Raw genomic sequence first — 15,749 nt, forward strand, 5'->3', positions numbered from 1 at the left:
AGTACGTTTGAATTTATATAGTTTTCATAGGAATATGATATGAAATTTTTTCAAATCATAAAATAAATCAATGGCCCAAATCGGACTGGCATACAGAATAGCTGGCATTATCATTGAATTAAACATTCTCATATGAAGTTTTAGATTCGTAATTTTTAAACTAGCACCCAAATAGAGAATGTTATTGATTAGTTGATTGATTTTAACATTAAGATGTTTCAAATGCATCTGAAATTTACCGTTCCAGTTGAAAAACGTACCTAAGTATTTTATATTATTGACCAGTTCTAAAGGTTGATCATTTATGTAGAAGGATTTCTCTTGGTTTGCAAGTTTGATATTGTTTCTAAAAATAACTATTTTTGATTTGGAGATGTTAATCGATAAGAATATAGAGTTCAAGTAGTCATTAATTTTATTAAGCTTATGTTGTAGAGTAACTTTGGTTGGGGCCAATAAAACCAGGTCATCGGCATATAAAATGTAATGAAATGTTCTTTCGTATATATAAATGCCTTCTAAATCATTTAGAAACAGCTTATCAATATCATTAATATAAAAATTAAACAAATAAAGAGACAATGGTTTACCTTGAAGAATACCTCGATTTATAGTAAATTCAGGACATCGCTGATTTCCATAAATAATATCGATTTTGTATGAGGAAAAAAGATTCATAACAATGGATGCGAATTTATTACCAGTTCCAAATATTGTTAATTTTTTAACCAAAGAGGGTACTTGTATAGAATCAAAAGCCTTAGAAATATCAATGAATGCAGCAAAAATTTTCCTTTGTTTTTTCTTAAGTATATTTGGATTAAGGAAGTTAACAAGAATATAGCCGTTTCGGTTCCTTTAGATTTGATAAAAGCATATTGGAATTTCGAGTTTAATTTTTGGTTTATAGTCCATTTTTGAAAACGTGTTGCTAATATGGATACGAAACATTTTCTTATAGTAGATAGAAGTGCAATGGGGTGATAGTTCTCTGGTGCTAATCTATTTCCTTTTCTTTTGTAAATCATGAGTAGCTAAGGAGTTCCATGATGATGGGTAAGTTGCTGAATCGTAAAAATAGTTAAATAGTTGAAATAGCATTTGTTTTCCTGATGGAGATAGGAGTTTAATGAATTTGTTGGTAATTAAATCTAATCCTGGCGATGATTTTAGTTTTAGTTTTCTAATGGAGTATTCCAGTTCATCATAGGTAATGGGTGAATCGAGAAAATCATTCGTTAAGGCTATTTGGTAATTATTTGATAGATTTTCATTAATCGGAAATCTATTGAAATAGTTAAACCATATTAAAAAGTCTATATCTGGTTGGCGTTCTGGACGAATTTTAAGCAAGCTTTGAATTGATGACCAGAAAAGTAGATTATTTTTGTTTGCTAGCATTCGTTGTTGTAGGCTTTTAAAATAGTTTAATTTTTTTCCTTTTAATAGATTGAAATATAATATTTTTAGTTCTTTATATTGCTTGAAAGATTCTTCTGAATAACTTATTTTAAATTGTTTTAAAGCTTTATTCTTTTGAGTTTTGAGCTTGTGGCAGTCCAAATCATACCATGGCTTCTTGAATTCATGTGATATATTATACTTTGAGTTACGTGTATGAATAAATTCTTTTATTACTGATTCAAATTGAAAATATTTTTCTAATCCCTCTGTTGGAGCATAATTCAGTAAATGTTTAATTCTGTTACTAATCGAAAGTTGGTATTGTTGATAGTTATAATTGGTTATTTGATGAGATATTGATTCATTCTTATGTAGTTGATTTTTTGCTATTTGAATAGACATTTTTATTGGAAAATGGTCAGAGAGATCATAATTCAATACTTGGATCTGCATACATAAGTCTATAATTAGTTCTGAACATATTATTAGATCTATTGTTGAACAGCCAGAGTTGGTCAGACAAGTAAATTCAGACGGGTAATCATTTTTAATTCTGCCATTCAGTATATAAAGTTGTAGTTGATCCATATATTCAAGTAATTGCAGTCCTAATTTGTTATGTTTTTTATCTTTTGATTTACGAGTATTTTGAATTAATAAGTTGGGTCCCTTGTATTCCATGTCCATTTTTTGGGCTATTCTCGCATTTAAATCTCCTATTATTATAACGTAAGGGGTAATAATTTTCCATTGTTCAATGAGTTTAAAGATGTCTTTTAAAATCTGAAGCTGGTCTGGAGGGATATAAACTAGTATAATGGCTATTAATTTGTTTATCAAAAACTGTAAGTCTGGATTGGTAATTTGGATTAAGACTGCTATACAGTTATCAAGTTTTTGTAAATTCTTAAACACTCCTATATTTTTCTTGATGAGCAAGCTTAAACCACCATACGGGCGACCCGGGCCGACTGGTTTATGCGCCACGGTTGATATAACAATATATTCCATGTGTTTATTTTTTAAACCTTCATGTGGGGAAGTCAACCAAGTTTCGGTTAGTCCCATTATATCGGTATTGTTCGATAAACATTTAAACTCCTTACTATCAATTTTTTTCAATAAACCATTACAGTTCCAGTTTATTATGTTCAGGTAAGGTTTTTCTTGATTTTTATTGCAATCCGTTTCATTATTGGGTGTTGTCGAAGATTGATAATTATCGAAATTATTTAAGTCGTATATTCTAAAAAATCCTCTGCATTTACCAGTTGATTTGTTGAAAAGCTGTAAGTTACTTTTTTCTGTTTAATTAGAAGAAAATCATCCCGTAATTTAACTTGTATATTTCGTGTTTTTAGATTGATATAGTAAGGTAGTAAAGCTTTTCTTCTCTTACGAGAATTATTAACCAAATCTACAGACATGTTTAAATTTTGCCATGGTCCCACGGATTTATTTTGCTTTAATTTATTGAAGGTAATCATAATTTGATTTCGCAATTGATCAGATTTTAGAAAAAATATAAAAATAAACTCATGCCAAAGTTGTATATACTTCTGATAAACAGCACTGAGTTCAGCGTTAACGTAAATTCTTCTTTTTACTGCAAGCACTTTCGACGAAATTACGTTCATCGTCTTCAGGCGAATAAGGAAGGAACAAATTTGAAAGTGGCACGTGCCGAACGTTCCAAACTGATAACGGAAAATTTTCATTGGCAAATTTTTAAAAATAATATATTCTTTTAGCGCTCGGTAACTTCGCCGGTTTGAAGGAGATTTTAAATCGGCGCGACTGATGGCGCATGCGCTGAAAAGCACACGCGCTAAATTTCTGACTGTTGGCGTGTTTGCGTGTCGGCGCGGCTGATGGCGCATGCTCTGAAAAGCACACGCGCTAAATGTGCGACTGTCGGCGTGTTTGGGTGTTTAGGCGCTTGTAAAGAGTGACCGAAATTTCGGGCAAGTCCAGGGTGGGGACGTTGCATGCATCTGATGTTATTGTGAGGATCGCTTCCCAGATGAATGTAATTTTTCTATTGTTGCAGCTTTTTAGGAGCACTGTTTCTGACCACAGCGGAGTGTAACCTTGTTGTTGTATTTTTCTGGTCAGCTCTGTTGTTTGTCTTCCTTTATTTATATCGTCCTGTGGTCAGAAACAGCGCTCCTAAAAAGCTGCAACAATAGAAAAATTACATTCATCTGGGAAGCGATCCTCACAATAACATCAGATGCATGCAACGTCCCCACCCTGGACTTGCCCGAAATTTCGGTCACTCTTTACAAGCGCCTAAACACCCAAACACGCCGACAGTCGCACATTTAGCGCGTGTGCTTTTCAGAGCATGCGCCATCAGCCGCGCCGACACGCAAACACGCCAACAGTCAGAAATTTAGCGCGTGTGCTTTTCAGCGCATGCGCCATCAGTCGCGCCGATTTAAAATCTCCTTCAAACCGGCGAAGTTACCGAGCGCTAAAAGAATATATTATTTTTAAAAATTTGCCAATGAAAATTTTCCGTTATCAGTTTGGAACGTTCGGCACGTGCCACTTTCAAATTTGTTCCTTCCTTATTCGCCTGAAGACGATGAACGTAATTTCGTCGAAAGTGCTTGCAGTAAAAAGAAGAATTTACGTTAACGCTGAACTCAGTGCTGTTTATCAGAAGTATAGATCAGATTTTAAAGTTAAGCATTTGATATTAATCTTAGAATTAGGAATATTATGAATGGATTTTATTTCTTCATCCATTTTGCATGGAATATTTAGTGAATGATTCAAGAAATTCAATAAGTCTTCTTCATTCCCATCAGCAAATGTTTTCGAGTAATCGTATATTATTAAATTATTATTGTTTTATTTATTATGCAGAGCATCAATCTTAAATTGAAGCAACTCATTCTCGTTTCTTAATTTTGTAAGCTCGGATTCAAATTTGTCATTTCTATCTCTCATAGAACGGAGTTCATCAGTAAAGTCACTAATTTCTTTATGAATAGTAATGATTTCATTGTGGATTAGAGAAAATTGGTTTTCAATTTTTTTTGTTACTAGAAGTAATTGGATCGACTATCTTCGTCCAGAGAAGTGCAGTCGACAAGTCCGATAGTTCCATATTTGAAGTTGCAAATGAAGAATTTGAAGTAAAGTATTCACTTACCGAAGTGGTCGATTCTACTCTTCGTGGTTGAGTATATTCGGTAATCAAGTTGCTTTCACCTTCAGCCGACTTTGTATTGGACGAAGATTGCATAGCTCAAATTGTTGGAGGTCTACCTCTTTTCGTTGGAGTTTTTTGAAGAGGACCTGGGTTAGGCTCGATTCCAGACATTAGTAGTAATAATTGAGTCAATTTTAGAATCAACATAGTGGAAAAAAACACAGGAAAAATGAACTGGGTAAAATATTTTCCGACGAAACCGGATGCAATCGAAAACTCACCAGTCTCCATGACAATCGGAGTGTCCCCTCTAAGAAAATTCATTGCAAACAGAATTATTTTTAAGATATACAAAAATTTATTCTGTTTTACATATTTGGATATATCTGAAAATAATTACTATAGCATATTTATAATCATGATATTCATTAAAATTATTGTAATAGTAATTTGTCACATCTCGATCATTTAAATGAAGACAAGAAAATCATATAATGAGATATATATTTGGAATTTTTAAAGTCAATTAAATGATAAGGTTGTGCAATATTTATTTCTTAAATTATATATAGTTTTAAATATACAGTAGTTTTTATTGAAACTTGGCAGTCACACAACATATATACTTAAACTGTGAATAATAAGAAAAGGCAAGTAAAAATAACATAGTTGATTAAAACAACAAAACATTCAAAATACACTTACTGTTTCACTCATGACTGTTCATCAATCCCTTAAAAATACAGCTATGTGCCTTCCCCAGAATCGACTCCTTCAGCCTTCCTATTTTTGATTTTGTTGCTGCAAGCACACTTTCTGGCTCCTTCCAAACCGATTCCCTTCCATAATTAGGGTACACATTTACTATATGTTGTAATATACTGTTAATTAAACCTTTTGTCTGAAGAAATTTCAAACCATTTCAACAACTTCTTGTACATAAAAGAATACAAATAGGAATTGAAAAGTTCTTCAACAAATTTCTTTGGAACATTTTTAGTCCTTTAAATATGACCACAAATCTTCTATCCTTTGAGTGTAAACTCCAATTTCAGGATCAACAAAATGCTTGGCATGTTTGATTGTTTTATGACCAATTTCATGACCCTCCAAATGTGTAAATATTAGTGATGTAACGAATATTCGGTTATTACCCGGTATTCGGCCTATTTTTCACTATTCGGCCAAATACCGAATATTTAAATTACTATTCGGCCGAATACCGAATACCTAAAAACAGGAGTAAGAAATAACAAAAACACAATAAATTAATCATTTTTGTAACTTTTATTAATGCTGAACATTAAACTATAATTATTAAAGTTAATAAGAAATAGCATCTAACTCTAGTATTAAATTATTTCGTAGTTAAATAATAATATAGCCTTTATCTAGCCCGATATGGCATTGATGGTGTGTAGGTTAGAATGTATTGGGCATTAATGTTATTGTTTAGTTAATTATGTTATATTCGTATTCGCATATATTTTAATATTTATACGATATTTTAAAATGAGTTACGAAACGTTTTATTGAAACTTATCGTATTTAATGAAAGAATTATTTATCTATTTCTAGAAGATGAGTAACTAATATATAATTTATTTTATATATAAAGCAAAGAATGAGCATTTCTCATTATATACAAAAGATAACATTTGAAATCATGTTAATTTTAAAAATATTGACAAAAACAATAGCAACAAAATATCACAAAACTTCACAAATAGAAACTCCCCAATAATATATTTGAACCGTTCCACAACTGGGGAGAAACTAGACCATATTATGTCACCACTAAAGTATATCCTTAGTGTACTATTCAGTCTACAAATACGTAGTAAAAACAAAATTTTAGTGTTTAATTAAAGAGTTAAAATGATCGATTGCAAATAAAAGAACTTACATCTAAATACCAACAACTGCCGAATCATATCGGGCTTTTTACGGCTATTACATAAATTATAAACCAATTTGGCACTAGAGGTAGACGCTAGACTCCATCTCATATTAAGTTTAATAATTATAATTTAATTAATTAATTTAAATAATTTAGACCTAATGGAAGAAAAAATCGTAGTGACAGAGGGCCAATAGAGAGCACGGTGCGCGATCCTTGCATAATGAGGTTTGTGCGCTAATTTTTATATGTGCGTTAATCAAGCCGAATAGTTTGGCCAAATATTCGGCCATTCGGCAACGCTCCTGGCCGAATATTCGGTATTCGGCCACACTCCTAGCCGAATATTCGGTATTCGGTTGAGGCCGAATATACTATTCGTCACATCACTAGTAAATATCCTTTCCACTTGTCTGTGTAAATCATTGTCACAGAATGAACAACTTATATACAATCCAATTCAATGTCTTTTCAGACCTAATGTTAACACGAATGACAAAACAGGCACCGTCCTCTTGACAAACACCACCCATTACCCAATGAATTCCTACACTTCTCATACAACATTTATCTTGCAACATAAATTTTGGTCATAATTGTCAATTTAGCTTACCAGATCATTAATGTACAATTACTAAAAGTAGTAATCATGATTTCACCTTTTATAATATTACGTTAGTAGTGTTTTTTGGTGCAGTCAAAATGGTAGAAATCTGGTAAAATGAAAAGATGTGACAAATAACATACTAAAATCTGTGACACAACTCAGGAATTTATGGAAAAAGCTTGAATGTTTTCTAGCATAAACAAATGTTCTGAAGAGTGAATGATGACTATCAGTCTACTTGTGTTAGCAGTCTGTACAATAAACAATAAATTTTGGTTATTTTTTACAATCCTACAACCTCCTATACATTATACTTCTGCTTTTTGCACAAGACCTGTAACTTTCTCATAACTGTGAAAGTTACAAGTTGTCTTAAATTTGCATATAGATACAGTGATTATACAGAGTTGGTTGGTGCATGCTTGGCAGTATAATTTGATTGCATTTTAATTTATTTTTCCATGGAGTTTGTACATGTGAGATTGAAGTTTCTATTCTTGATTTTTTAAAAGTAAATTATGGTTATGAATATCTGTCAGCATACTTGCACAACTGTAGATCTTGTTATGATGTTGAATGGTGAATATAAGAAATTAGGCTTGGATGAGAGGATTTTTCTGGATGTGAAAATGGGTCTTTTGCCTTCCAGTGGTATTTGTGAGAAAAGTAATAGGAAGCTGTCCCTGAAGCCACAAGTTGGTGTGAAACATCCTATCTTGCCTTGTTCTAAATGCAAGGTATCGAAAAGTGAATGCAAAAGAATCTTTAGCGGCAATACGAGTTGGTAGATGATTTTTCTTTTTATTTGACATTTGTATTTTGTGGAGTATAGTTTGAGTAATACTTGTAAAGCTGCAGGACTGGTATAGATTGAGCAAATTTTGTAAGGCATGTCATAATGGTTGCTCTCCATAATTTGATCAGTGTGAAAATAGGTGTATTAGGTAAGACTGTTGAAATTGATAGACAGTACAATAAAAAATGATATTTACAGATTTAATTATGTTGAACTGAAACATTTTTACATTAAGATGCATATTAAATTGCAGGAAATTGAAAATAAATTCATTATAATGACATTTTATTTGTATTTTTATTTAACTTAACATATTGCTAATAAAAGTACAGTAGACCTCCATTTTACAATCCTCAGCTTGGGGTTTATAAATTTACACCATTAGTGTAACAGAAAAGTTATCTCTGCTGTTATAATTTATTAAACATATCACATTTTTCTCAAATATATCACAGATTTGTGAAAATTTGATCCAACCACTTAATGAGATGACTGGATGATGAAAAATAGGAAATTTTTTATAAGTTATTTCATACAGATATGAATCAAACCACTTACGAAAATACCCGAATATCTGACCTGGATTCAAACTTAGGTATTTCAGAATGATAGGAAGACATATTGGCTACTTGGTCATCCATTCATCAGTCATCTTGTTATGATATCAGTAGATCCTGGAGGCTATGACACTGATCTCCTCTGTTGAAGTTTTTATTACTAACATAAACATCATTACTTTTTAAATAATCTAAATATATAAAATTACATGTCCTGACTGACTGATTGATTTATCATTGCCCAGAGCAAACCGCTGAACCTAAAGAGGTAGAATTTGGTATACAGTTAGGGTACGTCATGAAAATGCACACTAAAAAGGAATTTTTGGAAATTATCCCACGGGAGAGAGGGAGAGGATTAAGGCTTAACCCGAAGAACGGCTTCTGCTGTACTATTTTAGATGCGATTTTTTGTTTTTGATAGTAATAACTTAATTTTCAAACATACAATATTTACCAAATCATCCAAATCGTTTGCCCGAGCAATGCCGGGCTCATTTGCTAGTCTGTTTATATTTTAACATTTTTATCATTGCTTTTCAATTTTTATGTTGTAAGCTTAAGATTATTTTAAGCAAATATTAATATTTTTTACACTTACTTAAAAGTAAAAATTTTTTTACATAACTATATTGTCTAATTTAGCACAGAAATTAAAAATTGCCTCCTCTAAGATTTGCTCCTAGATCTATTCCCTATGTAGTATTATATAGTTCAACATTTAGTTTAGATGAAATATAATGGTTTTCTTACTGATTTTCCAAGAGCCAATTAAATTGTAAAAGAGGCCTACTGTATATTAAATTTACCTGTGATATTTTTGTTAACAGTTTACAAAATTCAGTTAGCAGCGGATTCAATGTGGGTCGACAATATTCGTGAAATGTAGATATCTAAAAGAAAAATTTTAGCAATAAATAAAATGTTAACTTTTTATTATATGTTACATAATTATATCTAACATAATCATCTTTATTCAATGGTAAAAATGATAAAATCATAAAACATATTTTAATGCAATGTACAGTAGACTCCACTTATTGTAATCACTTTTACAATGATAAACAATTGATAACATTAAACATGGTAAGTAAATAAGATTACATTTAATAAAAATTCTGATTTTAGGATTAAAAGAACATATTAAAAAATAAAAAATGTATACCTTAAAGATGTACTGATTATAATTATTTTTAATTAATAATAATCCATCCAATATATACTTGAAGTAACAAATGCTAGCAATTTAAACTATTGTATGTAGGCAAATAACGAGTATAAGAATTAATATTTAAAGCATTGATTAAGATGATAGTGATTATGTGGTATCAGTCGCATGTTGAGACTGATAGCATAAAAAGACAACTTAAAAATATTTACCTGAAAATAACAATGTCTAAACTTGAAGTCTGATTATAATAAGCAAAGTTTTATAAGTGTATTTTAATTTATATGTTTGGGACATATTAATTATCTACTAATTCTGATATTGTTACCAATATCAGAATTAGTAACAATATTTATGGTTATAATAAATGGATTCTACCTTTCTTCTCTAATAAGTGAATTATATACAACAAAAAGCATTTGTAAAAATAGTGAATACAATCATCATCATCATACACAAAAATATTTCAGAATTTTTTGTATTTGTACAAACTTCCTAATCTTTACAATAAAACTATTCATACTTAGTAGTACAATGATTTCAAAAAGTTTCAATATTAACAATACTTACAATTTTTTTCTCTTTAGTATCAATCAAAACAGCTGGAAATTCAATTATTTCGTGCTGATATTCGGCATCTTCGTCACAAGTGGCTTCAAAGTCGATCACACACAAATATTTGTACGGACATTCACATTCATCACTTTTCAAAATTTGTGCCTGCATCAGTTTTTGCTCTTTAAAAAATGTTTTAAGTCTCTTTTTTAAAATTTCATTTGTGCCTCTGTAATATAATAATCTAATAAGAACTAAAGATAAAGACAATAATTTTTTACATTTTCCTTTAGCCATTTCAAAATTTATATGTACAAAATGATCTGTAAAATTGGCATTCATATAATGCAACAAACCCTAACAAAAATATTAAAAGATATCAATTATGGTAGCTGTTTTTTCTTTGTTCTGTAAATGTATGTCTCTTTAATCCGAATAAAAAATTAATTAGCAACTTATCATGTAATGGCCATACTGTGATGTTTTAGTGAATGCGTGGTATTTTTTTGTTAAAAGTTGTTATTCCAAAATGGTTTTAGAGGTTGTATTTTTAAAAGATGTTTTTACTGAAATTTTATCAGCATGTGCTGGTGAAAAATATAAAAGTTGGTGTACCCTAGAGGACATATGTGTCGAATGGAAATAATTTCGTTTTCAATGTTATCCGATATAAGTATTGTATAAGTGTAACAAAATTTAAGAAGCAGTAACACCTTCTTTGTATTGCACTGAGGAGGGACTTAGTGATTTGCATAAGCCCAAAATGCATATGAAACAATAAAAAAAAAGTAACTAATCTGAAAGCTGTGTGGATAGTCTACCAAAATTAATTTTTTATTCGGATTAAAGAGACATATATTTACAGAATAATATTAAAAGACTATAAATGGATTTCCAAATATTAATACTTTATATTAATATTAATGCTTCTTTAATTAAAAATTTATATTCATTATTATGTACAATGCAGTCTTGTTCGGGTGTAATTTAAATTTAATTAAATTTAAAAGAAAATACATAGCTTGAAAGCAAAATGTTAATACAGTACAGCATCGATTATCCGACCCCCGATTAACGGACGCGTTCTAGTCGGCAAATTCAAATGTCTGCTACTGATGCGGCACTACAATATTTGGCTATGTCTTGGCTACTTTAATATTGTTTTTGTTTAATTTTTGCATGTTTTAGCTGGCACGACCATGAAAGGGAGGCCAGTATTTAAACCAGGCTTAATTTTCTATTTTTTCCTTTATTTTTGTATAATAAAGAAATAATTTTTCAAGATACAATAGCAACAATTATTATTTTTAAAAAACTTTTTGTTAGGCTTAACATCGTTAAAAATTCAACGCAAAGCGACACACAACGGAGAAAAATTTCAACATGGAATAGGTTAATAGCGATATACTAATATACTATACTAATAATGTATTTTTTCATACTTTTCGGTTATCCGACCGACCGACCCCCAGTCCCCAATTAAGTCGGATAATTTACTCTACTGTACTTACATATTAATTTAACATTAAAATTTTTTCATTTGTCCAAACAGTCCAAAGTACATAGAAAAAAATTTACAATAAAAAATGATATAAACAAAAATTTCTTACTGAATTCCAAGATGAAATTGTTCCAGTTTGTTTATCAACTGGTCCCTAGACATTTTGTTAATCTGTCCATTGATATGAGACAACTGTTTATAAACTGGATGATTAAATGGACCACCGCTCGTCTCGGTACAAGATTCGCTCTGTGCGGACAAAATTCCAACCGAATCCGAAAGCAATTTGACGGGACTATCGCATTTCTTCATTTTTTCACTAAAAGTTTATACTTCAATTATTCTCTAAATGGTTTTACTGCAAATAAATTAATTATTGTAAGTTAAAATGAAAATATAAAGTAAACGCTAATTGAAAATACATATTCTAAAATGTTCATACAAATACAAAACCGACACAAAAAAAAAAATATATTCTTATATAATGAGACAAAAGATATAAAAAGGATAGCAACCGTAGAGAAATAATAAATTCTTTCATGTGCCTGATTCTGTGTACTTCACTGTATGTAAAGATGCTTACAATTAAAAACAATTTGGGCAAATTTAAAATAAGCTTTTTCCCCAACAAATACTCATTTATATTATAGCATTTCTTTACTTTATCAGTAAAGATTGTTTATCTCACTAGTAAAGTTTGTTTTTTTCTTCTTAATGAGCTACACATATGGTGTTCAGTACTATTTCATCTGCAACAACACCCTTTTGCAATATTGATGAAGACTTGGTTCAAATGCGATTTTATGATGCTTATTCAATTTTGTAGTTTGGATGTCTATCTTTTTACAATATACATTGAGACTTTAAGCTTAGCAACTAATGATCACTGATAACTGGAAGTACGTCATTCTAATCAGTAGAAAAGCTCTTCACCAGAAATATTCACTGAAGCTCTTCAGTTTAGTGGTTGCAAGTATTTATTTATTGGTTATAAATACTTATTTTGTTAAAAAATCAAAAAATTTTGGAACATTTTCCCTAGAATTGAGAAGTAGAGAAAACCATAGGTACAATAGTAATGAAACTTTGTAAGAATGATGCCAGGAATCTTTCCTAGATAGGAAATGTTTGTTTTTTTTCCCTTACATTGGTTTTGATTCCTTAATTACAGACTTTAATGTAAAAACAGTCATATTTAAAAACACATGTATCATAATAGCTCACAGTTGAGCAAATATAAATCCTCTTAATCTGCAATGTAGCACATTTAAAAGAGTACAAAATTTCATGCCAGAATGATTAACTTTAAAGTTGTTTGTTCATCTGATTAAGCAGAATCTTGAAAATTTGCTGAAATTTTTTCAAACCATATATTTGTAAAACACTAAGTTTGAATTTGCATTTTGTACAAATGAAAAAAATATGTTTTTATGAAAACAGTACCTACAAATATAAAAATTTCAGACTAGTAATTTTCAATCAAAAAAGTGCCTAGGAGTTGAAAATAAAGTGTGTGGACTAGAATCTCTCAAAAAAGTGACCAGTGGCTTACTTTCTTCAAAAGTTCAGATCTAGCTTATAGCCAGAAACCTTAGCTACTTAGAAATGTTCATTAACTAGATAACTGAACTGAGATGGGCTAGTCAGAAAAACATTCTGCATTTTCATGGAGTCTAAAGACCTAATATAGCCAATGTACACAGAAAAAAAAAGGGGCAAATGTAAACTCTAGTTGGGAACAATTAAGCCATTACAGATCCATCCATTTTGCCACACAAACTACTAGGCTGCATGTGCCTCTTTACCTTCAAAATATACAGGCAACAGCAGGAAACAACACAGTTACAGAAAATTTTGGTTATGGGAGTATAGGAAGTGCACACACCTCTGATTTGTAGCAGCCTATTTCTGAAAAAATGGAGATGCAGAATGTGTTTTACATCTTTAGGTATTTTTTTTCACAAAAACATATTCCCCTTTCTGCCTGAGAGCATTATTCAATAAGCTAGTAGAAATTAATGATCAAAAAGCAAATTCAACAAATCTGACAACATGATGGTTAAAATATGTGCTAGTTATTTTGAGAGACCATGATTTGATTCCATATCAGATCCTCAAAAATTTTCACAAGTGGTTAAGAGGTGCGTGCGATTTGAAATGAAGAATTTCATCAAAGAATTGTCATTTACATCTGAAGGTGTCTACTGGAAGCAGATGAAAACATTCGTGTAACATTTAATTGTTGGAGTTTGGGTAACACTAAGTAGTTTTTTGTTTACTTCTTGTATATCCACACTGTAATTGAAGCTGAACCTATTTTGGGCTTAACTTCAATTACCTTTAATTAGCTACACAAGAGGGATAATTAAAGTATTCCTATTCAAAGTAATCTGCAGATGATGTTAAAGACAAATGAATGACATACGGCAATCAATTAATCAATAGTATATTACGTACATTGTACATGCTTGGTATCGCATATAGCATAACCAAGCTACAATACAGTTAAGGTATGACAATAATCTAGAGTGGATATTATATCGAGATAATACATAAATCAGGTAATAGTGGGCAGTAATACATAAGATAGGTAAAATACTTAAAATAAATGAAAGTTACATAAAACATCAAATGAACTACTAATAATAAAATACTATATAAAGTAGTAATAAAAAAAATATATACATAAAGTTATGCAGGACTTGAATGCAGTGATTACAAGGGTAAATATTACAGTGTGAAATCCGTGAATTTCACGCAGTTGTCGGAAATTTTAATTGTAAACAAATCCGATAGAAAAAACGCTCCTTGTGAGAATCAGATCAGAGGTCACCATTTGTGATAACAATCAGATGGGAAAGTTGACACATAGGTATCAAGAATGCACTGTTATCGTCAACAGTTGACGATCATGAGACCCTCTTTCTTATGATGAGATAAAAGAGAGAGCTACCAGGAGCTCGGGGTGAGCGATCAAACTGGAAGTTATATTTGGTAACTGTATGCATTCCATCTCCCGGACCTCCATACAATGGACCCGATACAATGAAAGGAGAAGACACCAATTGGAAGACAATCAGCAGCTGCGACACTTCCATACAGACAATGTTTGACATATCAACTCTCCACTACGCCTGAGATATATTTAGGGGCTAGGAAACTTGTAAACTCTCTCTCCGATATAGAAAGTAGAGACGTGGCGTAGATAGTAAATTAGTCGCCCTCCTTTGTAAATATTCAATAGAATAACTGCATTTAGCCGTATAACCTGTATATTCCTTTAACTCTGTGTAGCCTCATGTATGTTATAGTTATCTAATTAATAAACCTTTATTTTGTTATATGTTAAACCTGTTTCCTGTGTATTCAAGGACACCTGTTGACTTGCTCACCTCCCTCACCCACTAAAACACTATCTGAAACAACAACGTGAGCGGTCTTTGCAGACTGTTGCAAAGTAAGTGATTCCTAGGGACATCCCTGGAGCCCATGGTTTCTTGCAATTCGGTGTCAGGAGTGGGATGAAGCCAACATCCAGGTTTTCGACAGGTTGTGAAGTTTAGACTAGAGAGAGGACTCTAGCAGAGATTAAGCAAAAAAAAAAAAAAAAAAAAAAAAAAAAGGAGGAATATCCACAAGGAGCCACCCTCGGTGAAATAGGAAGTTTTGTCCTGCAATTACCAGCATTTTCGGGCAATGTGGCAGGACTTTGAGTCACAGAATTTTTCAAATCGCTGGGGGACAAAGCTAATGGCATGGACAAAAGTGCAAATGTTGGCAGTAGCCAAGCTGAAACTTACTGGCATAGCTTGGGAGTTTGTTAGAAAATATCGGCAGATAAAACAAGTTGAGGATTATGACGAATTTAAGCGAATCATGATAGAACGTTTTGAATGTGAACCTTTTTCTTTCAGATTGAATAGATTTTACTCATGCATTCAAAAGAAAGAGGAGGACATACAAACATACACCGCCCAGCTGCAGGCATTAGCCATCAAAATCGAGATTATGCCGGAGCCCGGTGAGGATGCCACTGAAGCCGCCATTATTCAGAGGATTCAGAGCAAAGAGTTGGATGAGCGAGTGAAAGCGTAATTC

At 31.4% G+C, this 15,749-nt stretch overlaps 1 protein-coding gene across 1 annotated transcript in view; it reads right to left on the reverse strand.

Annotated features, from left to right (window-relative positions):
* LOC136971613 (ERI1 exoribonuclease 2-like) overlaps window positions 1-15,749 on the reverse strand; it is a 49,379-nt gene that overhangs the window by 26,204 nt on the left and 7,426 nt on the right. The window contains exons 2-4 of the mRNA XM_067266094.1: window positions 11,761-12,009; window positions 10,166-10,379; window positions 9,237-9,320 (exon numbers count right to left, since the gene is read on the reverse strand). Coding sequence (XP_067122195.1) covers window positions 9,237-9,320; window positions 10,166-10,379; window positions 11,761-11,963 — 501 coding nt within the window. The 5' untranslated portion in view covers window positions 11,964-12,009. The remainder of the gene's footprint in view (window positions 1-9,236; window positions 9,321-10,165; window positions 10,380-11,760; window positions 12,010-15,749) is intronic.

Source organism: Centruroides vittatus, unplaced genomic scaffold (genome assembly GCF_030686945.1).
Source record: "Centruroides vittatus isolate TY-2023 unplaced genomic scaffold, ASM3068694v2 contig_1051, whole genome shotgun sequence".
Classification (NCBI taxonomy): Eukaryota; Metazoa; Arthropoda; class Arachnida; order Scorpiones; family Buthidae; genus Centruroides; species Centruroides vittatus.